Source organism: Cygnus atratus, chromosome 3 (assembly GCF_013377495.2).
Source record: "Cygnus atratus isolate AKBS03 ecotype Queensland, Australia chromosome 3, CAtr_DNAZoo_HiC_assembly, whole genome shotgun sequence".
Lineage (NCBI taxonomy): Eukaryota > Metazoa > Chordata > Aves > Anseriformes > Anatidae > Cygnus > Cygnus atratus.
In genome coordinates, this window is record NC_066364.1 from 58,942,078 (window position 1) to 58,968,948 (window position 26,871).

General features: G+C 38.0%; 2 protein-coding genes across 4 annotated transcripts in view; one reads left to right on the forward strand and one right to left on the reverse strand.

The window, feature by feature from the left end:
* The window catches only part of AKAP7 (A-kinase anchoring protein 7), a 90,314-nt gene that overhangs the window by 17,406 nt on the left and 46,037 nt on the right, over positions 1 to 26,871 (forward strand). For all 3 annotated transcript variants that reach the window (XR_004777471.2, XM_035538937.2, XM_035538939.2), the window contains exons 6-7: positions 11,608 to 11,720; positions 22,455 to 22,599. Coding sequence is in view for 2 of the 3 variants with exons in the window: in XM_035538937.2 (XP_035394830.1) it covers positions 11,608 to 11,720; positions 22,455 to 22,599 (258 nt within the window). In the remaining variant the exon portion in view is untranslated. The remainder of the gene's footprint in view (positions 1 to 11,607; positions 11,721 to 22,454; positions 22,600 to 26,871) is intronic.
* On the reverse strand, positions 16,045 to 18,480 carry MSH5 (mutS homolog 5). The gene has a single exon (XM_035538936.1). The coding sequence runs from the start codon at positions 18,478 to 18,480 to the stop codon at positions 16,045 to 16,047; it is 2,436 nt and encodes an 811-aa protein (XP_035394829.1).

Genomic DNA, 26,871 nt, shown 5'->3' on the forward strand with positions numbered 1-26,871 from the left:
GAGGCAAATCACAAAGCATCTAGTGTAATGAACCTACTTTCCTTACTGTCCAACCTTTTCTAGTTGACTATACAGACGCTAAGCATACAGCTACTAAAAAAAAAAAAAGTGTGAGTTCACAATTGTGCTAAATAACTGTTTTCTGAAAAAAAAGGCTAAATTCCTTGAGGCACAGTGACATTTTACATGATCCTTCACACGCAGCAAGAATCATCTTGCCTTTAAAAAAAAAAATAAAAAAATTGTGGAACTTTCAAAATGTAGTAACATACCATATGGATGCTAGAGCTGAGGCATCCTTTTTTTTTGGCTGTCAGGAAGTGTTTTTAGTACCTGCACAGGAAGTTGCAAGTACATTAAATGAAACTATTATTTGTCTCCACTTAACAGTATTGCTTTGTAGATGGCATGAAAGGATAATATTAATGGTTTTCTTTCAAATCTAAGGATCCAGAGATCTGATGGTACAATTTTGCATACTTATGAAAGAATTTTTAGTGTATCATTTTTATAACACTTTGAAGATAAGTTGGCGGAGTTTTAAAAATTCTGGTAAGCTTTAATTCTCTTTCTACTTGGAAACTCTTATTTTACTGAATGTTCATTTGTTCATTCAGCTTCATGCTGCACATAGTATATGACTTTTTTGTATGAATTGTCTTATCACAGTTTGAGTGCTCTGCTTCTCTCCTTCTGAAGTGGAAACACCTTGGAAACACCTAACACAGCCTTTCCTTATGACTATGGAAAATCTGAATTTTATTGTCATTTTTCTCCTGGACATGATTATACAGCTTATAGAGGGCTTTACGAAGGATAAACCCACGTTTGATTCTGTGATATACCAGCTTCAATTTTTCTCCTCCTATATTAGTTCCTCTTTTGTTGTTTTCCCTGTATGTTTTTCATGTCACTTTTCTTAGCTTGGTGTTCTTTTTAACCATCATTTCTAGACACCACACTTTCTGCTTTAGACTCTAATCTTAGGAACCATTGTCTCCCCCACCCCCCCTTTGTTATTAAAATCTCATTTCCTAACCTTTCTTTTTTCCTTCATTCTGCAGCTTACAATTACTTAAATATTTTTTGTCTTACTTTTTTAGCATTTTTATGTATTTGTGGCATGCATTTTGTTTGATCTGGATTGATTCTTTTTAGGCTCACCTGTGTGAACTTTTATCTACAAGTGCTAAAATTGTGTTCTGTCATCGTAGAACTGTGCTCTGTTATACTCTTGCATGTTTTTGAGTTCAGAATGTCTAGAACACAATGTCTTGAATTAAATCTGAGTATGTTCCACATATTTTCTGAGTTTGTGTTTAGTTGGAATTTTGTGATCTTAGTGTTGTTTTACAAGTCCTAGTGAGGCTTTCAAGGTCTGAAATATAAAGAAAAATCCTGACACAGCTTATTGACAGAATTTATAATAGGAATGTTTTTTCTTTGATGTTTTTCTACATTTTCTTCACTCTGATTTCTTTTGTTTGAGTGTGCCCTATTTTTGGAATATGCTCTTTCCCTCTCTAATACAGTCACTGTATTCCAATCATAGTTGTTGACCTTTAGCTTATATTACAGCCATTGAAAAGAGTGGATGAGTATTTTTTGGTTATTTTAACTTCTGGGACTGATAATGTTACCTTTTGCTGGTTTGGATATATTGGATGCTTCATCTGACAGGTTGCACAGGCCCAACAATGGATTTTTTTAATGCTTATGTTATCAGCAAAATGAGTCCAATAAAAATGATCACATATTTCATCTATAGTTGTTCTCCTTGTATATTAGAGATCGTATTTTGCTGCACTGCTCCGCTTATATACCATGTAGTACTTTCTGAACTGTACTTGAAATAATAAATACATTCTAATGTAAAGAAGCACATTAGCAAAAATGTACCATTTAGTTTGTTTTCTGTAATACATTTCATATATTCATTCAAAAACAGGCCGTATGTCAAAAATATGCCTAGCATTCCTGCTTTGTGGATAGTATCCTGAATACATGATTTTAGGGACACAGCTGCCAGAGACAATACCAGAAACTCTTTGCTGCTGGGATGCTGATACCAGGATCTGTATGACGAGTGCTGCTCACAGCCTACTGCTGTGATGCTATATATGTTTGACATAAACTAATTGTTGAAAATTTATTCTCTTGTCTAGTACGGCTTGTCTGTGATATAACTTGTGTCCCTGGAAAACTAGTTTTAAAACTGAAGCTTACAGAAATTAAAAAAGATACAGTATTGCTGGTAGGTTGTTAATCATTTTGTTGTTATCCATGGAGCAGTAAAGAGAGATCACTCATGTAGTTGGTTTGATTGTTGGCAAGAACTAATCTTAGTTTATTACAGGATCACTGTTCTACTACTTCAAAATTATACATGGTTTCTCTTGTACTCTAAAGTGAATTCTGACTTAACCTGTTATTTTGTTTCCTGTGAGGATGTTGAAAGAAAAATATGGATAACACTAGAAAATATATTAAGTTCAAATTAGCTTTCTGTCAGATAACTCTTAGTTCCATAAATTACATGGAAATTTGATTCTGATAGTGTCTGGATATGGTAAAATATTATAATGGTAAGTGCATGTCTGGTAATACCAATGTAAATAAAAGTTTGCCGGAGACAAAAGTTAAGGAAAAGCAGCATTAATATGGATCTTCTGTTGTGATTTGCTATTTATTCCCTAGAAATCCATTAACAAAGATTAGCATTCTGTAATTATCTACTAGAAATAATGCAATTAGATCTGAAGTGTTAAGTCAGAAGTTTGGAAAGTATTTTAGCACTTTTTGTCCAAGACCTCGTAGAAATCCTGAGCTAAATGGTACACATACAGTCATTTAAACAATAAATAAATCATTTCTTGTGCTTTTCGATGCTATGAAATATTTGAAATACTAAGTGAATTTGGGAAATATAACAAATTCTTTGGCTTAAATTGTCATTTTGATAATTACATTAAAAATGCTCTTTGAAGCTGATAAAGTGAGCAGGTGAATCCCGTTTTCTTTTTTTAACCATAAGCTTTGCAGTGTTTGGTTATATGAATGAACGATGGAGTTTATGCTCTGACCATTAGAGGGAGCCTGCATTCCATGAATAAGTTACTCTTCTGTTTACGTGGATAACTATTTCATTTGCTTTTGATCCTTTCTTTTTTTTAATAAATACTGATTTGTTGGATTAAATATTTTATTTTAATTATAATTACAGAAGGAAGACAAGTAGTCACTTCCTGTCACTGTAGTTTTCTAAAAATGACATTTAGTCTAATCTCACTAAATTGGTTTTCCTAACTGTTGCTACTAGAGAGAGAAATGGAGAGCAAGTCACACTGCCTGTCAGTTGCTTTACATACATTACAGCTTTACTCAAGCTTAAGTTGGCATTGCCACCATACCAAAGCAGCCTTTATCCCCGTTGTGCTGGGGATTTCTGCAACCACACAGTGAATTCAGACGTAGTTAAATTAAACATTTGTCCTTTGCCAGGTAACTTTAACCCATTCAGTTTCCCAGTGCAGTTTACTGAAAAGATGCATGACTGTCAGCACAAAGGACAGGAGTGGTGGCTGGCATGGGGCTAGAAAGAAGCAGCCTGTTTTGGGAAGGATGACGGTTTATGCACTTCTTTAAAGATTATGTAACCACAATATTTAGCATCTGTTTTAGGGTGAGAGCCTAGAGAAATAGTTTAATTCAGTTAATTTGGTTCACTTCAGTTCCAGATGGCTGAAGCTAAGATAAATGAATTTTGCCTCTTGTCAGTTACTCTTAAGTCGTGTCATACGATGTAGAGTTAGCGTTAGGTCAGAGGTTGGACTCGGTGATCTTGGAGGTCTCTTCCAACCTAGATGATTCTGTGATTCTGTAAAAATTGCAAACTCAAAACTGTTGTAATTTTCCATTAAAATGACTCATTTGTACAAAGTGAACAAAAAGCTGCTAGTCCAAATCCCTAACAATTGTATTGGAAATACCCTGCTGTGGTGGGTTAGATTTTCTTCTAATCCACGTGCCCATGTTAGCTGTAGTCCCTGTGAGCGTCTGCAGCAGAACTTCGTAGGTCTGTGTAGAAACTCAGTTCATGCACAGCACAAAGGGAATCATGCTGTAAAGTTGAAAGTAACCGGCAATGTTTTTCTATCTTAATATAATCATCTGTGTCAGCAAATACATATATACTGAATTGTGCGATGAATATAAACATCAGAAAAATACAAGTGTTTTTGCTGATTTTATTACAAGAGCCAAGACACCTCCCTGCTGGTAGTGTTGAGCATTGTTCATGCCTTTTGATGATATGTAGTTTTCCGCATGCCTTATTTTTCTAACTAAGCTTTGTGCTACACAACAGTTTTCTTCGTTTTAGGTGCCTTGACCAGACAAATGCTGGCAACAGGCACAAACATTTTAGTGAAGATAAACAATTACCATTAAGGCCTAGTTTAATACCAGTTAATATTAAGAGTTTGTACTTCCAATAGGTAATAGTTACAAAATACTGATAAGCTCTTGAGCTGGATACTTCATTAGCTGCAGTGGGCTACGAATGCTGTGACCAGCAGAAGAGGCTGACGTGGGTATGAGGAGCATTGGGCCGGGCCGGGGCCTGGCTCTGGGGCGCCGCACTGGGCCTTTCTTGCCCTTCGGCTCTACGGTGCTTATACTTCACACGAGGTCTTAAAATTTGGGTCCAACTGTGTGGAAGGAGGCCGAAAAAATGGAAAAAAAAAGTCTTTTCAGTTTGATTTGGCTCTATAATAATGTTTTTTTCAGGGAGGTACAGAGAAGGCAGTTAACAAGGGGAAGAATGAGGTTTTACTGGAAAGGAAGACAGGTTGGCAGGGATGAGTGGAGGATCTGTTTGTAAGGCAAGGAGAAGGTTTATCTCCCAGAGGTTTGTTGGCATTTACAGACCAGGTAATCTCTGATTTGCTGTTGTGTAGTCAGGTGGGACTGGAAGCAAAGTTTTCAGTTGTTCCAAGTAATTTATTTAAGTACTAGGGAGATTGAAATATCTACAGTTTGCATAGTTTCTTTTCTTTGCACTTTAATGTCATTGTGACTTTTATTGTCACTTTAACTGTGACATATATGAAACTAACTGGCAGGCTCTCAATCTGCATATTAATTTCTCCTTGATGGTTTATTGTGAGATAGTTTTAATTGTTAACATCCCTCTGATGTTGCCTGAACACAAACAATTATCTGGGTAAAGGCTGCTGAGCACTGCGCTATTGTTTAATGAAACTGGATGTGCTGTTCACTATGTTCATTGCCTTCACTTCTCTAAAATACCTTTCAGTGATCTCCACGTTGGTTCTTTAATGCTGAAAATGTTGAGTCCCACGGTCCTTTGAAAACAAGGACAGCAAATGCTTTTGGGTTTTCATTTACATTATTTTGTGTACAGCACTACCAAACACAGAATAACAGTCACTGTAATAAACACCTTATTAAAATGAAGCAATATGATATGTTTTTGAGGAGAATTGAGTTTTATCAAGAAATCTGACATAAGTTTCTATTTCAGTCTAGCACTTTGAGCCTTCATACTATCACTGTCTTGTAAGGCTTACCTTACACATTGGCACCTGTGCACAAAGTGTGGATTGCTTGGTCCAGGTGTTCCTTGGATCCTACCATATGAATGAGCACGTTTTTAATCTATGCTCCTGTGTAACAATGGGGTGAAAGAGAAAAAGCCACAAATATTGATGATACGTGGTTGAAAGAACCATATTGCTCGCTGATACATGATAGTGGTATTGTATGTATGGTGACAACTCACTGTAGAAAAGCCTAAACAATACATAACCAAGTAACCATGAAGAACCATTGGGAAACATCTTGACTGTGGTTTGCCTGCTGGCACAGTGCAAAGCTGAATGAATATTTGAGGAGAAATTCTAGGGATGATGGGGAGTAAAAACAGCCACTTTTCATACAGAGAAACGAGAAATAAGGTCCTTCCTTTTCTTATATTCTGGAGACAAAAGCACATCAGGTAGTGACTGACCCTGGTTTAACCACCATTTTTTTCCATTCCAGAAATTGAGTATTGCCGAGCTGTTCATGAGTCAATAGCTCTTGTCTGACAGTAGCTAGGGTCACTCGTCAGTCTGACACAGTCCTTCCTTACCCTGTTAAGGGTCTTAGCGGTAAGGCGGTAGAGAGATTGGTGCTTGGTGCAGTGTTTGACTATATGTTCCAAGGATAAAGTGATTTCTGAAGTAATTTTTTTATCGCTTGGTACTCACTTCTCATGATTTATAGATGAGGTTGTGAAAAATCTTACCATCTGAAGTGGTTGGTGTAGATTTCTTTGTTGGCTTAGATATTGGGCCTTGTGAGGCTTTGTGTGTTATGCTCAGTACTATTACAAAAAGTAAGGATAACTAAAAAGCGTCTTTGTAAAAACCAAACTTCTGCCAATTGGTAGCCAACACTCTATACTCTTAAAATACTCTTAAATACAAACAAACAACTGAAGAACTTAACAATTTTAACATGACATGCTAAAGTTATAATCGTAAGTTAGCTATGCTTAGCTTCCTCTCTGTCTTCAGCTTTGAGTGTATAGTCAGAAATGTTTCAATAAAGAGACAAAATGCTGTTTCTAAATTCTAAATCTTTTAATTGAGGTACAAGCAAAAATTAATAGACTGGAAGAAAATGTGTGTACATAGTAGTTTTTCATATTTAATGAAATCTTGGAAAATAAAGCTACTTGCTACTTACTTATGGAATATTGCTCAATGTGCAGCTCTTGTATGAATCATTCTGTATTGATCTAGCTGTTTAAGTTTTGGGCCTTTCCAGTATGTAGCTGTTCTGAGTGAGCTTCATATATCACATTTCAAGTCTAATTATGGGAAAACAATTGTCTAATGGATTCAGCCACATCCAATGTAAGAGATGCAGATGACATTTCAGTAATTTTGACATTATAAAAATAACGTACTAAATGGTATTGCAGAGTACTTCAAATTGCCTGAAAGATGCTCTGAAAGCTGTCCAAAAATTTGTTCCAGGAAGTCATTGAGCATGTAAAAATAGCCTTAATTTTTCAAGGGTATACTTTGAAGCTGCAAACATCGGTCAGCCTGAAATTAATAAGGGAAAACACAGATTCTGTTTTGTTTTCTAGTCCAGCTAGTAATGTTGAAGTCTGGGGTAAATATGGCAGATCCTTATCTGTTAAGACCAATCTGTCTATCATTCATATAACTGGCCTTTCTAATTTACTTCAGTTTGGGTAATCTCCATCACGGAGTTTAACCTTCATACACTTGTTTAGTCTTCAAATCGACTTTCATGCTGTCCCGTAAGCTTTCTCTTGCCCACAATATCCATGCTTCCTTCCCCTGTTCTTTTAAGACCCTCCTTGTAACCACCTCTTCAAAGGGCTGCGTGGATATTAATAGCATTGCATTATCTTTTACCCTTCCTGTACTCTCAGGATAACGTTTCCCTTTGTTTCTTCCCTGAGACGCGCACACACACATTGCCCATCTCCTCAGATTTCTTTCTGTTTTCTTTATCTTTAAGGGGGGGAACACTTTGGTAGTTATGTCTGTAACTCACCTTAACCAGTAGAATGTCACGCTTTCCTTAAGTGTCAAATACTACAAAACTGGAGCTATTTGTAGTGCCAGCCACTGTGGCCAATCTCTTGAGCCAGTCTATGCCATGACAAAGCTGTGTTAGAAGGTTATGTCTGATGACCATAGGAGCATGTGGACACACATACACGTGCAAATCAATCACATTTAAAACGACAATCTCTCTGTAAATCCATGTTTTCTACTTTCTCCCAGTTTTTCATTATGTGTTTTCTTTACTAGAATTCCCAGGTAGGAAAAAAGATGAATTTAGGAAGATGAATAGAAGCAGATAGCAAGTAAAGTTGGTTTATTTAGCACAAAGCAAAGATACCCAGGCCATGTGGTTGCCGTTCAGCAATATAAAGTGAAGGTGCCCTGCTGTCCAGCTGTAACACACATTATATACCATAGGATCATTTTACACTGTTGAAACTGCTGTGTTTAAAGTCCCATGATCAGATGTGTTGGGGCAAACCACTGGTCTGACGCTGAGCTCTTAAAGGAGTTACGGAGAGACCCCTAGATGTGCCAGTCTTCACCACTACAGATATTAATTGCAGAGGTGAGAGATAAAACATGCTGGCCATAAGACATGGTAGCAGAAAGAATTGAGCTTTTTAGGGGAAAAAAGCTACAATCCATGAGACAGAGTATCAGACGGTAGCATGAACTTTTTTTTAACAAGACTAATCCTTTGCTGGAACATCAAAGTCGATGAGTCCCCAAATGATGCTGTTAAGGGAACGAAAGAAAGGGACCAGAAAATGGGTTTGTTACAGATCATTTCAGTTTTAAATAAATGTAACGCTTTATTCAGCACTTACTCAGCTACCAACATCAGAAAATAAGAGGCTATCTGAAGCATAGAAATACATGCACAGCATTACTAAATGACTGGATTTGAACTTCTGTATCTCAATTTGAAGAAGCAGCAAACATTTATTTATAGTCTTCTCTTTTGATATGTTAATCTGTTGTTCAATAGCATTTGTGTGCACAGCTCCACAATAGTTTAGCGGGGATTTAGTGCAAATTTAGAAATGTTTCCTGCAGACACAAAATAAACAAGTAGGTAAGCTGTATTTACATGTAGGCATGTATGTATAGCTATAGATATACAGTAGACCTAGATATATAGATCTAGATATCTGTGGATCTACAGATGCCTGTATATATATATACGTACATATGGAGAGGGAGGGAGGGGGGGAAGAAAAAGGGGAAGGAAGGAAATGGACATAAACTGAAACCCAGGAGGTTTGGGCTGAACATCAGGAAACATTTCTTTACTGAGCACTGGCGCAGGTTGCCCAGAGAGGCTGTGGAGTCTCCCTCCTGGGAGATCTTCAGAAGCTGCCTGGATGTGGTCCTGGGCACCCTGCTCTGGGTGATTTGGACCAGATGGCCTCCAGAGGTCCCTTTCCACCTGTGATTCTATATTATATGCATGTGTATATATATGCACGTATATGCACTTTTATATAATCCTATCTTGTAAATAGAGGAATAAAACCAGAGGAAAGCATAACGACATCCAACATAACAGGTTTGTATCATTTGTGCAAATGAAGTCTAGATCAGTTTTGTGCCTCATGTCTTGGGCTGTATCACACCTTCACCTTCTTCTGTGTTACGTGCCACGTATACGTATGTCCTGCAGAGAGAGGAATCTTGCAGCTGAATTTGAAACCATGCACTCAAAAAATAAATGTTGGTGCTCTTCTTCACCTCTGTTTTCTCAATGTTTATCACGAAAGTTGTAATCAGAAAATGATTGTTTAGTCCATTGACTCCTAGAGTGTTGTATATTAATGGGTAGTATAGTAATAATTGCAGGAAATAAATGTAGATGATAAATGAGTGGAAAATAAAAACAAAAGACTGAAAACAAATCTAAATGCACTGACTACCTCGGAGGCAAGTGACTGTTTATAGCATGTGTTGTTACTTGTGTTTTGAACAGTGTATTGCGGATTTGCCTGAATTTATTTAGCTGTGGAAGAAGGTGGTTTCAGTGCTGAAAATTCACTTTGTCATACAACCAAATTCTCTTCTGCCCAGCTGTTCAGTTTTCCAGCAGAGGCCTAATACTAGCTTCAGCGAAGGACTGAAAGAGCTTCATGAGTTCTGTATAACTTTTTGTCTGTGTTCAATTGAAGTATATCAGCTTTACTGTTTTAAGACTTCTGTTTGGCAGAAGAGAGAGGCAAAATAGTTTTGATGCATTATATATTCTGCTCTACTGGTAAAAGGCAAAATTTTGTCTTCTAGTAGGTCACTTTCAGTGTTTGTGATGGGAATGTGATCCTGTTACCATTGTCTAGATGCTTCATGGTTTTTAATCCTACTGACCTTTCAGCTTTCTGTGAGGTAGAAAAAAAAGGGTATACTTTTTTTTTTTCTTTGTAAAATGCATCAGCATCTTTTAAGTGGAGAATGAAATTTGAAAGAGAATCTTCAAGTGGGCTTCTCTAGGAAGTGCCGTTTGGGTCTTTGATTTCCTTGGCATCTTTCAAAATCCCAGCCTCAGCTGCATAGGCTGTGGAGCCTAGGTTTATAAATCGTACGCAGCAGAGAACAAGAAGTGAATTTTGATCTCCAGGTCTGAGGAGGATAATCTGAGATTCTTTTAGAACTCTTCTGTTGTGAAGTAATGCACAAGCTTGTAAAATCTCTTTTTATGTGTGATTTCCAACTACCTCACAAATACCTCACTGAAGCAATTAAAAACAAGGTAAGAGTAAGGACTCTGGAACGACAGAGCGTGAGCTGGCAGACTTAGGCTAACCAACTTTACATGCCTGAATTCCTCTTCCTTGGGCCATCCCTTTTTTTTTTCCACCCGTCTTCGCTGTTCACTTCCCAGTGTAACGCATTTCCTTCCAGGCGAGAGAGTAATGCACTGTTTCTTTCCATTACAGCTGAAACATCTAGCCAAAAAATAATACACTTTAATGCAAACACGTCATTATAGTAAGGGCTGATTAAATTCATGTGATAGGATTGATTTTTTTCCCTATTCTGAATTTAGCTCAAGGACAGTGTGAGTCAACTAGACTTAGAGCTAGAGAAACAGTGTAAGTTGTATTTGCAAAGAAGGAAAAAACTTTACAGTTTTTCTGTTTCTCTGTAACAGAAATAGTCTACTTACCATTATTATTTTTGCCACAGGTTTTATTAATTTTTATCTAAAACATTTCTTTTCAAAATTACAGCAGATATTTTTCATGTAAAGTATTTCAGGTAAAAAATGAAACATAGTTCAAAAATGACACTGAAATTTACTTCCAAGAAAGGAAGTACTGTATTGGGCAGATAAGCTGCAAAATAGTAAGCTAGGTCTATGTAGTAGAGTTGCTTAGGCCTTTGGTGTAGATAGGTGAAAGCGTACTTTAAAAATAGGAAGTGAGCTTCAAAGGCAAGTGAAGCTTAAGGAAAACATAAGAAAAATCATCCAACTTCAGTATACTTGATATGTCCTCAAACTCTGCCATGTAAATGGCAGCTCAGCACCAGATTTTATAGCTTCCAATTTCAGATTTCCTTTGGTCTAAGTGGGAGATTACCCAAATACAGAGAGTAGAGCTTGCCACAGAACAGTGTTTTTGAAGAGGGAAATTTCCATTATATACTCAGAGTTTTCCTGAAGTTTGCAAAATTTTTTCAGTGGGAGTAACTCCTGAACCGTTTTATTGTGAAGTTCCTAATTTGATAGCAGAAGCGGACAGCATGAACATCTTTTTAATTGCCATTATTTTAATAAAGCCAAATTTGTGACCCATATTAACTGCAAATGCAAGAATATTTTCATTTGGAATAATATGCACCTTTGAAGCTAACTAGAAGATCTCTCTGCCTGATAGTACTCTTGGTTGTTTTTTGGTTTTGCTTTTAATGTGGTGTGGCTGTGACTCATGCTACAGTTGCACATTTTAAACATTCTGTCATCTAGTATCTGAGTTCCTCTATACTTTTCTTCCCGCCTCAGAGACTATGAAGAAGATATTTCAAGAAAAAGGCATCTTGGCAGGAGAAGGAAGAGCTTTTAAACCCCATCTGACTTTCATGAAGTTGTCAAAATCAACACAGCTACGTAAGGAGGTGAGCTCACATTTCACATAGCTCAGCAGCAATCTAGAAAGCTTAATTTGGAGACAAACACAGGAGTTGCTTATGCTGTAGCATCATAGTTATTATGTCTTTGTAACCAGCTGAAGAAGTAAGACTTTAAAATACTGATATTTTAGAAAAAAGAGTTAGTACATCTACCGTGTAAACAGCAGTCCTGTACTGTACTGCAGGTCAATAAACTTGACATTCTCAATACAGTAAAGTCATGGTCTGTTTTCTTCCGTGAAACTACGCAAAGCCAAAGGATGTAAGTACTTGCTCAAAATTACAGAATTAGTATTAGGGTATAGATTATATATTTATACATGCTGTCACAGTATTTGTATGCGGTTTGTTTGAATATTGTTGTTTTGTTACTGTATGAGAGAAAGTAAGCAAACAAACAGTAGAATTTGTATTTAGATGATGCATAATATGCAGACTGTCACTTCTCTCAATTGAATATGCTTTGGTGAATTCCAGGGTAGTGAAGAAACGCAGCATTTATATTCTTTCTTGCAGGTATATATTTCTTGAACATTTATTAGCTTTTTTGACAAGAAAAAATAGACAAATACATACAAGTTACAGTAACTGTAATGAGAAGTACCTAGACTCAGTACTAGTATATCTAGGGTTTTATTTCACACTAGTTTATCAGTAATATAGTATTTAACATAAGGTATATCTCCATAAAATTTCTTTGCTGACATAGCATAGAATGTTTTATGTCACCCTTCAATATTGACCAGGAAAATAATTTTCAGAATAAATATTTTTTTTTAAATAAGAACTAAAAAGTATACAGTATAAATATTTTGTTTGCAACCATTAAAGAAAAATACTTTAAAATTTTCATTAGAAAAAAAACCTAAAAAATAATAAAGTGCAAATTTTAATTAAGTAGTATTGTGAAATCATTTGGAAGAATGGAGTGAGTTCTGAGATACATCAAGAAACTTCAAAGACATAACACCTATCTGCTCTGAAACAGAAATAAGGACTTGTCCACAGGTTGTAGGTGGTATGTTATAGCTCTCAAAATTGTAAGTTCAATTAAGCTTTTGCTTGTATTAACAGCTGCTTTTAAAAGTACAGCTCTTCTAGAATATTAATTTAACTGTTTTGTTAAAACCTCTCAGATAACCAGGGTGCTTTTTTTATTTTCCATTCTGTTTTCCTTTTTTTATAGCTATTTTTTATTATTTTAATGTTTATCTACCTTTCACGAACTATTGGCCAGGATACATATTTTCTGTGTTCTGATATTCATGGCTACTGACAGAACCAGGTCAGTGTCATTCCAAATCATCTTCCTTAGTCCTCCACAATACTGGATAATGCATATAGTATTCTAAAGATATACTGTTTGGAAAGATATTATGTATTAAAAATCTGTAAATTATTTTAACAGGAGTTTTTCTCTGTCAATCCACTGTCTGTCATAAGCATCATAACCATTATTTCTAGTTGCATTGTCTATGAATTCAGTAAGACAGTTTCATGCATTTACTGAAAACAATAAATACAAACATATGAAGCACAAAAGGAAAACCTGTTTTGTAGAACATTTTAACGTAATGTTTAATTGCATTCTCCGATCATTCAACAGTATGAAAAACAAGAAATGGGGTTGGAGAAACGAGAAATGGTGGATGAAATTTGCATGAAAACATGTAAAAGAGCAAATAGAATGAAGTAGTTGACTATAGTTCACAGCTACAGCTCCATAACTATGTAAATATTTTTAAAATGTATGTTTTCTAATTTGAAGCGGTACCTTAAGACACCCTCCTAATAATGACATCTGAGTTCCACCAACATTTCCTTTTGGAAAAAAAAAATTCTTCAATGCTTAATATAGATAAACGCATTTAGAGATGCATATATTCTGAAAAGTATTTTAACTTTCCCTAGTTGTTACTGGTATTTAGAAAGAAAAGAGTGTGAGAATACAGAATTAATAAAAGAAAACAGCTTTCCACTTTGAGGTCACAGCATTAAGCTAAGAACAGACTAAATGGTAAATGCAAAAAGAAGAAGAAAAATCCTTGGAAATATAAGTTAATAGGGTAAAAATTTCAGATAAAGTCTGTGAGGAAAGAGCTATCTGAGCACTCTTAGCTTTTCAGGTTAAAGAACCTTCTTAACTGCTCAGAAGTGGGAGCAACTCACGACTCGATTTGACAGTTCCAAAATCTCATGTGCCACTGAAAACTTCCCCACTTGCCACTGAAAATTAAGAAGGCACAATTCTTAAGAATGTTTTCTTAAAGAAAACATTCCTATTCCTGCTTCCCGTACGAGCCTGCTATGTTGCTGTAGGTCAGTCACAACTTCTCTTTTTCATTCACCCAGACTGCTGTTTATTTCAGGGAGTGGTGTGAGGCACATTAGATAAACGCTGTATGACATCTGGAGATCCTTTGATACATAGTGCTGCCAGAACTGCAGATACGGTGAAATGGATTTTGTAAGTAGATGACTGACAGCTAAACTGCTCAGATGGCATCTACTTGGTTAGTAAGCAGTGTATCCTTAGCCTAGACAGAGGCTGACAAGGAAGTATTCAAAAAATACCCTGTATGAATATTTAATATATAGTACATATTTAGAGTGCTGCATGTATAATTAGTAAAATATATTACTGAGAAAAATCCTTTTGTATCTAAAACACTTGTAAGAGTTCTGCATGGCCTGTACACTGCTACCGTTCAATTTCAATGGTAATGTTGCCAATATGTTAGATATTATCTTGCAGACGGTATTATTATGATTGCACTGACGATAGCAGCAACTGCATGATTCAGTCATTTACTCGTGTATTTTTAGTGTGAATTATGTTAAACTTTTGTCACTATCCTGGTTTCATTAGAGATAACAAAAGTTACTTATTTTGTAATACTAAAGCACATCATAAAGGAAGAAATTCTGCACTGAATCAAAACCAAAGCAGTGTTTCTGAATCCACATCTTTTGGTGGACACATTTGTCTTTTTGCTATCTTCAGTGAGACATACAAAACAAATAAGATGTTTAATACTGATAGTATGAAGATAATTATTTTTTTCTCATGTATTTTTTCTCTCACTGTATGTGACTAATATTTTTGGTTCTTGAAATCAGATACAACTGAAGAGAGATGTAATATATCTGCTGATGTTTTTTATGAGCCATATTGTAAGCAGTTATAGCCAGTTTTGGCAGTCAGACAATTGGTTAGAAATATGATGTCTTTTCTGTCTTACTCTTAGATAAGGAATCTCAGGCGCTTAGCCCATTGCAGGGAAGGTTATTACTTCTGTGGTACTTAGATATCACGTCTGCTGCTTCATTAATTTGTTCATGAATATTTTTGGCATACTAATTCATCAAATGCTGTGTTCAGTAAAGATCGTTTGCACTGACAGAAGTGAAAGGGAATGCTATGGTTCTGGTATTATTCCCTTAACCATAACTTTTACTCAATACTTTAAAATAGACTATAAAATGTTAGTTTCTGTCGTACATCCCTAGTGCAGTTTTCCATTTCCTAGACTTGTAATTTTGTTTTTATTTATACTCATACAGTATAGATAGTAGTCTTACAATAGTCCTACAAGTCCTATAGATAGTAGTCTCACCATATAGGACCTGAGGAGAAGAGAGTGATTCTCAGTAAAACCAAAGCGCTTCCCCTGTAATCAGTCCCTGTTGATTCTGACTTCCAGCATTCTTTTTATAGCAACTCTTGGGATCTCTGGCATTTTAGCCAGAAATGCTGTTTTAAGAAAAGCCACAGAGCTCATTAAATCCCTCTCTATATTTCCATTAATCAGCCTTTACTTCAGAGGTTTGTATTGCGACAACTGTTACTTGCTGATCTGGGAGTCTGAGGCACTTATTTGTAATCTTTTGATGCTGATCCTAAAATAGCTGAAACAATCTCTTTGACACAAACACAAAACAATAAACACTTTGCTTGTACAGTCTCATGAGACCAGCAGAAATATTTTGTGATTTTCTACAGTATTTTTTTCAGTCTGGGGATCTAACAACAGGGGCTCGAAAAGCACAAACTGTGTAATCCAACAGGTGAAAGAGATTCTTGAATTCTCTTTGTTCAGTCTTCTTGTTTTCATATCATAGACCATATTGCAGAGATGCCTAACTTCAATACTTGTTTTAAACAAGAAAGGACGTACACTACAGACAGTTTTTTTACAAGTGAAATGTAGTGTGAGGTGTTAGTCATTGTCATCATTGCGTAAATTACCAAACTGTCCTACTGAACGTGGTAGATACCATGTAATTCATGCTTTTACACAAAGCCCTGTTACAGAACTGAGGCTGCAGAAGGCAGCACCTCTTTACGCATGAACTCTTCTAAGTCCAGATGGGGATCATCAAGGTCTAGACAAAGAAACTTTTCCACAACAGACTTGCATTTTTCCATCTGGTCTCCTTTTGAAGGATGATCAATACGTTTGATAGCTTTTCCATTGCGAATCAGTTCTGATACTTCCACTCCTCTTTCAATAATTTTGGCTGGCATTCCAGCTAATGCAGCAATGTTGGCAGCATGACTGACGGTGGACACGCCTTGTTTGATCTGATAGAAAAATACCAACTCGTCTCCATCTTGGTGGGTCTCCATGGTCAGGTACTCCAGAAGAGGCGTGGCAGGCAGGAGTTCTAGCTGCATTAAACTGTGAAAATTTGTGGAGACAAAGACCTGCGGACAGCGGGTTCCTTGACTGATCCAGTACCTCAGCACAGCAGCCAGAAGGGACAGCCCATCCAGTGTGTTGGTCCCTTTACCAAACTCATCAATAAGCACCAAGGACCTCTCTGTAGCATTGTTTACAGCCTTGGCAACCTGGTTAAGATCAATCATGAAAGTGGAGAGCCCTACAGAAACAGATTCCCTACTGTGGATTCTTGTGTAAATCCCGTCAATTGCTCCAATCTCTGCCTCTGCTGCAGGGACATAACTGCCAATCAGAGCCATAAATATTATAAGACCTACTTGCTTTAAGTAGACACTCTTTCCAGATGAGTTGGGCCCTGTGATGATCTTTATTCGTCTGGCAGCCTCACCACTGTTCACAGAATTGGCCACAAAAGTCTTTGCGCACAGTTCCATGAGCGGATGTCTGCCATCCTTGATGTGGAAGCCGTGGCGGTGAGTAAAGCGCGGCCGGCAGTAGGAGTTCTCCCGGGCCATCACTGCCAAAGCCAGCAGCACATCAAGGTGTGCAGTGTACTCGATCACGCTGCTAAGCACTTCAGACTTCTCCAAGATCTTTGTCTGCAGCTGGTGCATAATTAGTGTTTCCTGGTCTCTTATCTCACAGTGCAAGTCACCCAGCAGGCTGTCTAGCTCCTTAGTCCTCGCGCTTCTGTAATGCAGTTTATCCTCTGACAAAAACATGAAGTCCAAGCCTTCGATTTCAAAGTCACTTTTATCCACCATAGTTGGTAGCCGTGGAATGGAGAGAAGGAACCCAATCAGAGGAATGTAGATCACACAACAGGAAGGAATATGATCGTCCAAGGTTTCCAGTTCTTTTCGTGCCACTTCTGTAAGGAAGTCTGACAGTCCCATGAGCCTTCGTTTCTTTTCGTCAATGGTGGGATCCACGTTAGGTCTAACAGTGAAGCGGTTCTCTGAGATGCTGCCTTCAAAGTCCACCACTTTGCTGATGAGACTGGCAATGTAGTGCAGATCATCAGTGAAGACACGTGAAATAGTCTGAAAGAGTTCAATGTTACTGGGCAGAGAACGGCACGTGTCTCTAAGGCACACTGCGCTATACAGTGTCTTATAGAGAGCTTGCCAGTCACTAACTTTTGTATGGGAAAGTGTCATTCTTTTTAGAATAAGAGGTACATTTTTTATATTCCTGAGACAGTCTTGAAGGGTGAGAACTGTTTCATGGTTCTGAGCCAGCAGGAAGAAGTGGATAACATCCAGCCGTTTATTTAGCTCTGTCAAGTTCCGAGTAGGTCGTGTAAGCCACAGCTTCAGCAGTTTTTCTCCCCATTTGCACCTGCAGCGGTTTAAAATCCCATATAAACTGAATCCTTCTTTTAATCCACTAGACAGCTTGTACACAGAAGGATGGATATCACTTTTAAATATCTGTAGGACACAGTAAGCGTCTTGGTCCATATTCACAGTATCCGACAGCACAAACTTTTTAAAGGCCAAAATAGGAACAACAACACTGCTTTCTTCTAGCTCAATTCCAACCCTTCTCCTGTCTAGGAACTTAAGGAGCCCCCCTAGAGCTCTTATAACGAGTGGGCTCTCAAAAGGGATGACTGAGGACAAGTAGAGAATTTTCTCTGTTGCAGTCATATGGGATGGGATGAATGGAAATTGCCTAGATAGGATCCGTTGTTTGCTGACTTCTAGGCCAAAGTCTGTGTTAGGAAACAAGACAATTTCTGGTTTTCCCATGTCTTTATCACTATCACTAGCTGTTAGGTCGGTCAGGAATTTGGCAATATTCTGGTCCTGTTTTGCACTTGTCACTATGCATTGAGGATGAACTTCCTCAATTACTTTTTGCAGTAGGTCAAGGTCTTCATTATCAGGTGTGTCAGGCATGAAGTAAACTGAGCAGTCTTCTGTATCGTAGTAAGTAACTGCAAACTGCCCTGCGTACCACAAAACAGACATATGCGTCTCAGAACACTCCTGGTCCTCTTGTTCGGGCACAAGCAGTGATGGCAAGGGACAACTTGTGGTTGATGTGGAACTCATTCTGTTGGTGAACAAAATTTTTATTCACGACTCATCCTAACAGTCCTGGGAACTAACTGTAATTGACAACACCAAGTTAACACTTATTCTTCCAACCCTGGAGAAAGTAACATGCTACCAGTAATTAAAGACAGATGTTAACAGTTCCAGTGAAAAGATGCAGCCAATAGCTACAGATGCATCTTGATTCTAAGCAAGCTGTAGCTGAGCTACTACTAGCAATGTTGGAATAGTTTTATAGTTTTTCTTCATATCGTTAAGTACAATCACACCCTTCAAACCCCTCATAATGCTCTTTGAACCCTTCTACTACTGACTTGGTGTTACAAGCCATAGCTGGAGAAACTCCAAACCACCTTTAGGTACTGAGCTTGAAAGCTCAAACATAATAGGTCCTGTCTATCTTCAGGTTGTGTAGATTGTGATTAATCTCATCTCATATCTAATATGTAATCCCAGCAGGTATCTAATAGCCTGCTGTATATCCTGTTTCCATAATAAGCTATAGAAATAACACTATAGAAGGTAAAAACTTGCTGTCAGCCATGTGCTGATGGTTAAGGGACTGGAGCAACTCACATGTGAGAGGCCAACAGATCTGGGATTGTTTAGGCTGGAGAGGGCTCAAGGAGGGCTCTTACCACAGTGTATAAATACCTGATGGGGGGAGCGCAGAAGACAGAGCCAGATCCTCCTCAGTGGTACTCACTGACTGGCAGGAGGCAGTAGACACAAAAAGTACAGGAAATTCCACTTAAACATGAAAAAACAAACAAACTTTCACTGTGAGGGTGATCAAACACTGTAACAGGTTGTCAGAGAGGTTGTGGGGTGTCCAGCTTTGGCGATACTCAGACCCTGACTGGACACGGCCCAGCTGCTGCAGGTGATCCTGCTTCGAGCTGGGAGTGGACTGGGGGATTGCCACAGGTCCTGCCCAACCTCAGCAACTCTCTGATTTGTATCCAGTATTTCAGAGATGCAGCTTTACTATATGTGTGCCCAAATACCCGTGAATACAGTAAAGTACACTCACCAGTTTCCCCCTACAGAGGCCGAAGTCACTGTCAGCTCCCTGCCTCCAGCCCTCTCCCTGCCTGCTACTCACCCTCCTCACTCACAGGCGGGCAGCTCCTCTCAGCTGCTGCTACTTCATGAAGTCCAAAACTTTGATCTCACCCCCTTTTCTCCCCTTCCTTCTCCGGATCAGAGCTTGGCTCCTGATCCTGTCAGGAGGGAGGTATGCCCTGGGCCAAGCCCCCTCCCCGTGGCCTGCCCCTGCCGCTGCCAGTGACTGCCACAGAGGCAGCCTGGCCTTCTGCAGGCCCATTTGCACAGGCCTGTCCCTCCGCAGGCATCTACCTCCTCCTCCTCATCCAGCACCCAAGTACAGCATATCTCTGTAAGCAGCATCTACAACTTTCCCAAATGGGAATAACTCCTCTCTTTCTTCCCCACTGCTCCAGACACTTTCAAATAAATGAACCATGCCACACACCTGCGTTGGTTCATCCTTCCTTTCACCATCTGCATCTCACTGCAACCATTGCAAGCACTGCTCCATAAATTGCTCCAAATTCAGTTTTCCCTTGGCTGCTTTTCCAAATATCTTGTAGCATGGATGGGTTATCTTAATCTTTTCTTCATTTTCTTTGATGAGTATTCAAGGCTCCACATTTTGACAAGTGTTCTCCTGTCTGAAAAGGTCTTTTTTATTACTAATTGATGTCTAAATGCATTTCAAAGAGCTGTCAGCCAGAGAGCACCAACTGATGATTTAATTTCAAAATAACCTTAGTACATAGGAACCAATCTAGCCACAGAATATCATATTTTAAATAAAAATGACTATGGAATACATGTAGTCTTCCAGTGTGATTGTTTACCCTAAATGACAAACATCCACCACTAGATGTCATCATTTCAGACATTAAGGAACTGGAAAGGTGGTTTTTGACCTCTACTAAATTAGACTTCAGGGGAAAGAGAACCAGATGTGCAGGTAGTTACTCAAGCATAGTGCTTCTGAATTTTATCTAAGTAAAAAGCTCAGTAGAAATACCACCACTGAGCACATATGGCATGTGACTAATTGTGAAGCATCACAAGAAATGATTAAACGTAATGCTCAGATGAACTGAGATAGCGTAAGGGTATGTGCAAGGGGAGTGCATCTGTCTACTTTAGGGCACCCGGTGGAGGACCTTTCCAGTGCAGAAGGGGATAATAAAAGGAGGGGGAAGCCACAGACAACAGCAACACACAGAGACACAAACCTCCTTACCATATAACTGGGAGATATAGCAAGGGCGAAAACTGGTCAGTCACTCTGATTGCTAGGGTTTGTGGATTGTGGGAATGCTTAGTTCTGTAGGATCATCTGGTTGAGGGCCTTGTTAAATGGGACGATAAGGAAAGATGTAAACAAAATGTATGGAGACACAGAGCTGTCAGACAAACCGAACAGAGGCAAAACCAAGAAACAAACCTTGTCTGTCTCACTAATTAATGATCTATCAGGAAACTGCAGGCAAACCATAACTTTGCAACTGTTGGGGATATAAACTTGAGGGTCCAGGGTGTTTGCAATCCTGCTGACCAGTTTGCAGGTCAGTGAGACTGCAAACTGACGGGGCAATGAACAATGGAGGGAGATCAAGGAGGAACAAAGGAGGAACAGACAGAAGGGGTTGTAAAGGTGGCCAGTTGTGTGTAAAATGGAGCTTGTCTGACTTTAGCCCTTCGGCTGACCACCACAGTCTGTCCTGTCTTCTTATTAAAGCCTCTTAACCATCTCTCTTTCTGCGTAATCTCTCTCCCAATCCTGTGCACATGCTACAAGGACAAGGCACCAGATACTGGGATCTGGTGTGGGTAGATTTGGAGTCAGACTGGCTGTGTGGGCACCGCGGGCCTGGAGTGTCAGCGGCTGGACCCAGTGGGATCTCCGTGCCAGGCACTGGGGTGGGTGGGGGTCTGTCCCAATCAGCCCTATCCCTGGGGGCTGCCTGTGGCAGTGCCTTGTCTGTGGCACCAGACATGTCCATGTCCTCAGTGCTTGTACCTGTGTCTCAGGGCTGCATGCTCAGCTTCCCTACTGTTTGCATCTGCAAAGAGGAGAGCAGCTGGCCCATCCACCAGAGAACCCTTATCCCCACCAGAGACCCCGCGTCTGGGGCACTGGGCTGGCTCCAGCATCTGGGCTGGAGGGAGCTCTGGGTAGAGCTGCTACAGGCTGCGGCCATTGCTTACATCCCTTAGCACACCATAACGGTTTTTAAAAAGGAAGTGACATTATGTTGAAGTACACTGAAGGAGAATATATAGTTTCTACAGAGATCATCATTTTTATTGAAAACATGATGGAATGAGGAGCACTAAACCACTAAAATACTAATATTACTGCTGATATTACAAATCATTAATATTTATCATTAGAATTGAGTCAGTCTTTTTGATAGGTAAGGTTCAGAAATATAAGTAAGTTTTTAGATTTGCTGAGACAAAAAGCCTCATGTTGGTTACACAGAAACATATTTTCCTGTTCGGTGATTTAGAAACACAGAAAACTTTCCTTGACAAACATTTGAGATTCTTCTATGCATGAGCACATGCCTGGTGCTGACAGAGAATAATTTCCAGTTACATGTTCCATGAAGACTCTTGCAAACCACTTGAAGTTAAAGCAGTTGTAGTGTTGTACACAGCTATAACATTGAAGAGGGATGAGTAGAAAGGAGGTGTAATGACACTTCTATTTCCATGTTTAAGTTCTGCAGCAGATAACTGCTTAACTGAAACAGAAGATTTGGCACATTATTGTTTCAGTATTCTTTTTGCATTTTGAAGCAATTTTCCATTCTGATTTCAAATTTCTATTTAACCTCCGGTTAAAACAAAAACTGTAGGAATTAAATGTGAAAATTCAGTCTCTTAGCAGAATGCCTGATTAAATTTTCTGTTGATATTTAAAGGTGAAAAAAATTGACTCAAGCCTATATGAAGATTTTAAAAGCCAGTATTTTGGAGATGAAGTCCTTCATCGCTTAGATCTTTGCTCCATGTTGAAAAAAAAGCAACCCAATGGCTACTACTACTGTGAGTCCTCTGTTTTTCTTGGTAAGTACATCTTCATTTTCTTCCTGTATCAAAGGTGCCTATAAATTATATGCCTGAAAAGTCATTTTTTCTGTGGTGTATGTTAGGCAATTTTCTCTGTTGATTATAAAGATAGCCTGTGTGACTAAATGAGATTAGATGCAGTAGCTTATTAGATTATTAAAGCTAAGTGAAATGTGTGGTTTGGCAAAGATGTGACCTTACTCGGACTGTATTCCTATATAGAGAGAATTTCAGTGATATAACAGATTTCATGATAACTGTTCAGAGTACCAGCAACACTTTAAACATTGTACCAAATACTTTGCCTAGATCGTTGCAATGCTAGAAATTACACTTGTGTCCTCCAGCTTCAATGAACAGAAGTTTCACATCTCGGTGATTATTCTAGGCTTGTCTTCTTGTTTTTGCTATTTGTATATAGCTGGCACTTCAGTTGGTGTGCATGGAAACTCTGTGCACTGAGAGACTATGGGATAATTGCTGTATAATTAATTAACCACCTCTCCGGGGTGGTTAGCTCTCACTAGATGATAGTGGAGTTTGGAGTTGGGGTTAGTTATGTTAAGAACATGAGTTATAAGATTCTTAAATTAAGTAACTCAGGAATGTTGAGGATTTTTCTTAATGCAGTCAGCCCTTTAAACCTAGGAATGTATTGTGTGATGTGTTGGGAATATCTTGAAAGATACCATTCCTGCACCTTGGAGTTCTTTAAGAAACCAGATGACATGGGAAGACAGGCAAGTAGTAATACTGTAAAATAAGAGCTTTTTTATATTAATTTTATTTTTTACTTTCCTAATTTGTCTGGTTCGTTATATGTGCCATATTAGATGTTGAGTCTTAAAAGAGGTTTATAGCAGGGAATAGGTCATGGTCCTGGGAGGTCAGTTGATATTTTTTCTTATTTGTACTGGTACAGCTTGATTTTTACATTTCAGGGATTTTTTTCCTGCATTCGTGTCAGAGGTTGAATGTAGTGGTGTTGGAAGGCATGGGATACTGACATTCATGATGAAAGTTCATGTGAAGTTTGCCTTTTTTCCTTAGAAATAGAAATTTAGAACTCTGTTGTGCATGTTGTCAATGAGCAATAGTTCTATTTCAACAAGAATATGGACAGCCTTAATAAATCTGAATAAATCAAAGTCTTAACTCATACTCAAGGGAAAAAAAAACATCTGTTCTTGTATGGATTCTCTAACAAGAAGAAAGAAATATAAAAAATCTTTTTACAGGGAGCCTCAACAATAAAATACTTAAAGACTATGATGCATTTCTTCTCATACACTTTGCAACATTTTCCAGATTTCTGCTAATAAACAAAAATATTCATAACAAAAATTGACCATAAATCATTTCAACAAACAATCATTCAGTGAATCTAACCTCTCCCACTCCAAAGCATACTAACCTTATTAATGAAAATATTCACGACCAAGGAATGATCGTATCCTCAGAAAGAAAGAACAAAACATGCAACGTTAGGGAAGTCTTCCAAGACTGTTGCCATCCCAAGTAGTTGCATAGAAACATCTTCACTGGAGTCTTTTCTTGTGTAGACGGTTTTAAAGGAAAAACGTGTCTTCATCCTTGAAAACTAAGAAATCTTTAAAAAAGATTAAAACAACTATTTGTTATGAAGATAACATCCTAAAGGACTAAGAGATCTTAAAAGGATGAAAACTTCTATTGGTTTTGAAGATGGATGTATCCTTAAGGACAAAGAAATCTGAAAAAAGGTGAAAACTTCACGCAAGTACTGTGTCCATCCCCAAATTCTGCAAAACCTTTAAAGGCGTGATGAGCATAAAATAAAAGGAAAACTGCTGATCCAGGCACCTTTTCTGGTAGAGCTAATTTTGATGGAAAGATCCAATTTTCTAAGGCTCGTAACTGACGGGATCAATGCATTATACTTCATTTTTGCTTAGCAAATACTGTGCTTTCATCATCATAAAAACTGTACCGGGTTCATGTGCCTCATCTGCTGTTTTTCAGGCACTCTTCAACACCTGAATTGTTTCATTCTTAATGCCGTGTCAAAACTAACGCTGTAGTGGAGACAAAAAGTGTTTATGAGCAACTACCACCAACTCTAAGTTTCTGTAGTTTTGACCAGCTTTTCGTAAGCACTGCTATTAAAAGGTAGTGCTGCTTCTAGGGCTCCATGTACGGCTTTGGTGACAGCTTGCTTTGTGTCTTGTGGTGCCTTATTCCTCCTTGTGGTCCCCCTTGTGGTCCTTGTTCCCACAGCATTACTGGTGGGACATTACTGTTTTTGAGAGGACTGTTTTGAGGATTTATTATTAAATACTTATACAAGACTTTCAGCATTTCAGGCACTTTGTAAATGCTGAATATTATTTCCTGTTAATGTTTTTGTTTGCACTTAGGCCCCGTTTATTTAGAAGAGGTGTACTGTTACAAAACAAATAGAAAGTAGTTGCCTGCAGGAAAAAAATTGTAGGATGGCTGTTTAAATTTGTGACAATATTGCAAAATCCAGATCAGTCAAAAACAAAAAGAGATTTATTTATACATCTCTCTCTCTGTATGTAATATTTATTACCTCGTGTTATGTATGTCCCATGTTTATAGCTGTGTATATATATATATATAATGTCTTCTGTGCACATTTGTACATTCAGTTAGTTATTTGTGTGCATCCAAATGCTTAGAGAAATCACAAGATTTTTTAACATGGTATAAATTTTTTAATTTGAATGAAATTAAGGCTCAGCTATTCACAAATATACTTGTTTTAGAATGTGTATCTGATTAACGAATTTGGCAAATAACTCATTACAAATAAAGGTGTTTAGTAGTATATTTGATAGATACTGACAATGTGTTTTTCAAACATTTGTTTAAGTCTCTCTTGAACTTTTCTCGTTACTGACATTTCAGAATGAGATAGTCAGTCTTTCAGCTGTCTTTTGAGTCCCATTAAATGGTTTATAACAGCAGTCAATCAGCTGGTATTCAAAGCAAGAATCAGATGCTTGTTTGGCTTTAACTGAGTGGTGGTGTGACAGTGTCTAAAGAATTTATGGGAATTGTCATTTTCACAATCTGAGCAGAATTCTCTGAATTATTTTTACATTAGTACTACATCATGCTTTCTCTAGCCAGAGTATTTGAATAGATGTTCTTCACTGACACCACATTAAGAAAGTGTAGCTTTATTATCCCCGCTTCCCTCAGCCCTGTATGAATGTAGACGCATCTTGCTAAAATGTATGCATCTTGTTTTTGTGGTTTTGAATACATTAATTATACTTATCTAAAGCCAAAAGGGGAGGGAAAACATCTATATTGGAACAGAGTTTTAATGACTTCAAGTTTAATTTCAGAGAAGGAGAAACTATACTGCATTGAATTTTTAAAAACCCAATATTTAAAATATTTTAAAATGTTACATGAACAGGGGTTTTAGTGACTATAGATAATTAGAGCATTAAAATAAACATGTGGAGAGTTAATGCATTGTTATTAATACATCAGAAACAGTAAAATTTGAAAATTTATACAGACAAGAGCTGTATCCAGCTCTGATTCTTTCTACATGCACATGCACTCAAGCACTTCTCTCTTTTTTTTTTTCCTTGAAGTGCAAAGAAAATATAACATCAGTATTTACTTTTTGTTACCTAGAGTTTGGGCCACACTTCAGGGTTATGCATCTAATAAGGTGAAAAGATCTAAAAAGGGATAAGATACAATGTTAGAAGAGAAACAGGAATCCATGCACAATGAAGAACTACATACTACCATTGCTAAGAAGTGCCACAACACGTATCAGCTTGGTAGCTAGACATTTTAAAAACATGTTTAAAAGTATAGGAAGCACAAAAGCTCCATATAGATAAAGACAGAGGTGAAACACCTGCTGAGCTGCAACAATACACACAGCAGGTAAATAAGCTTTGACAGTATGTTACAGAGAAACATCCACTATCTTCAGCAGAGCCTACAGACGTCTGCATCAGAAGATTTCTCTCCATCTGCATGTCACCCCCACAGGGTATGTATTCAGGAGTTAAAATTTGACATGACAGTGACAATGGGGTAGAAGCTTCATTCTCAAAGCAGAGATCAGTTTATTCTTTAAAGCAAATAAATCAGCAAGCCGACAAAAAGTCCTTCAGACCACCCACCTCATGGCAGCTGTTGTATGTCACCTTGAATGCCAAATAGCAGTGAATGCTAGAATACGTTGAGCTTCTCAATATATACTCTTTCACCTGAATGATGAATCAGTTCTTT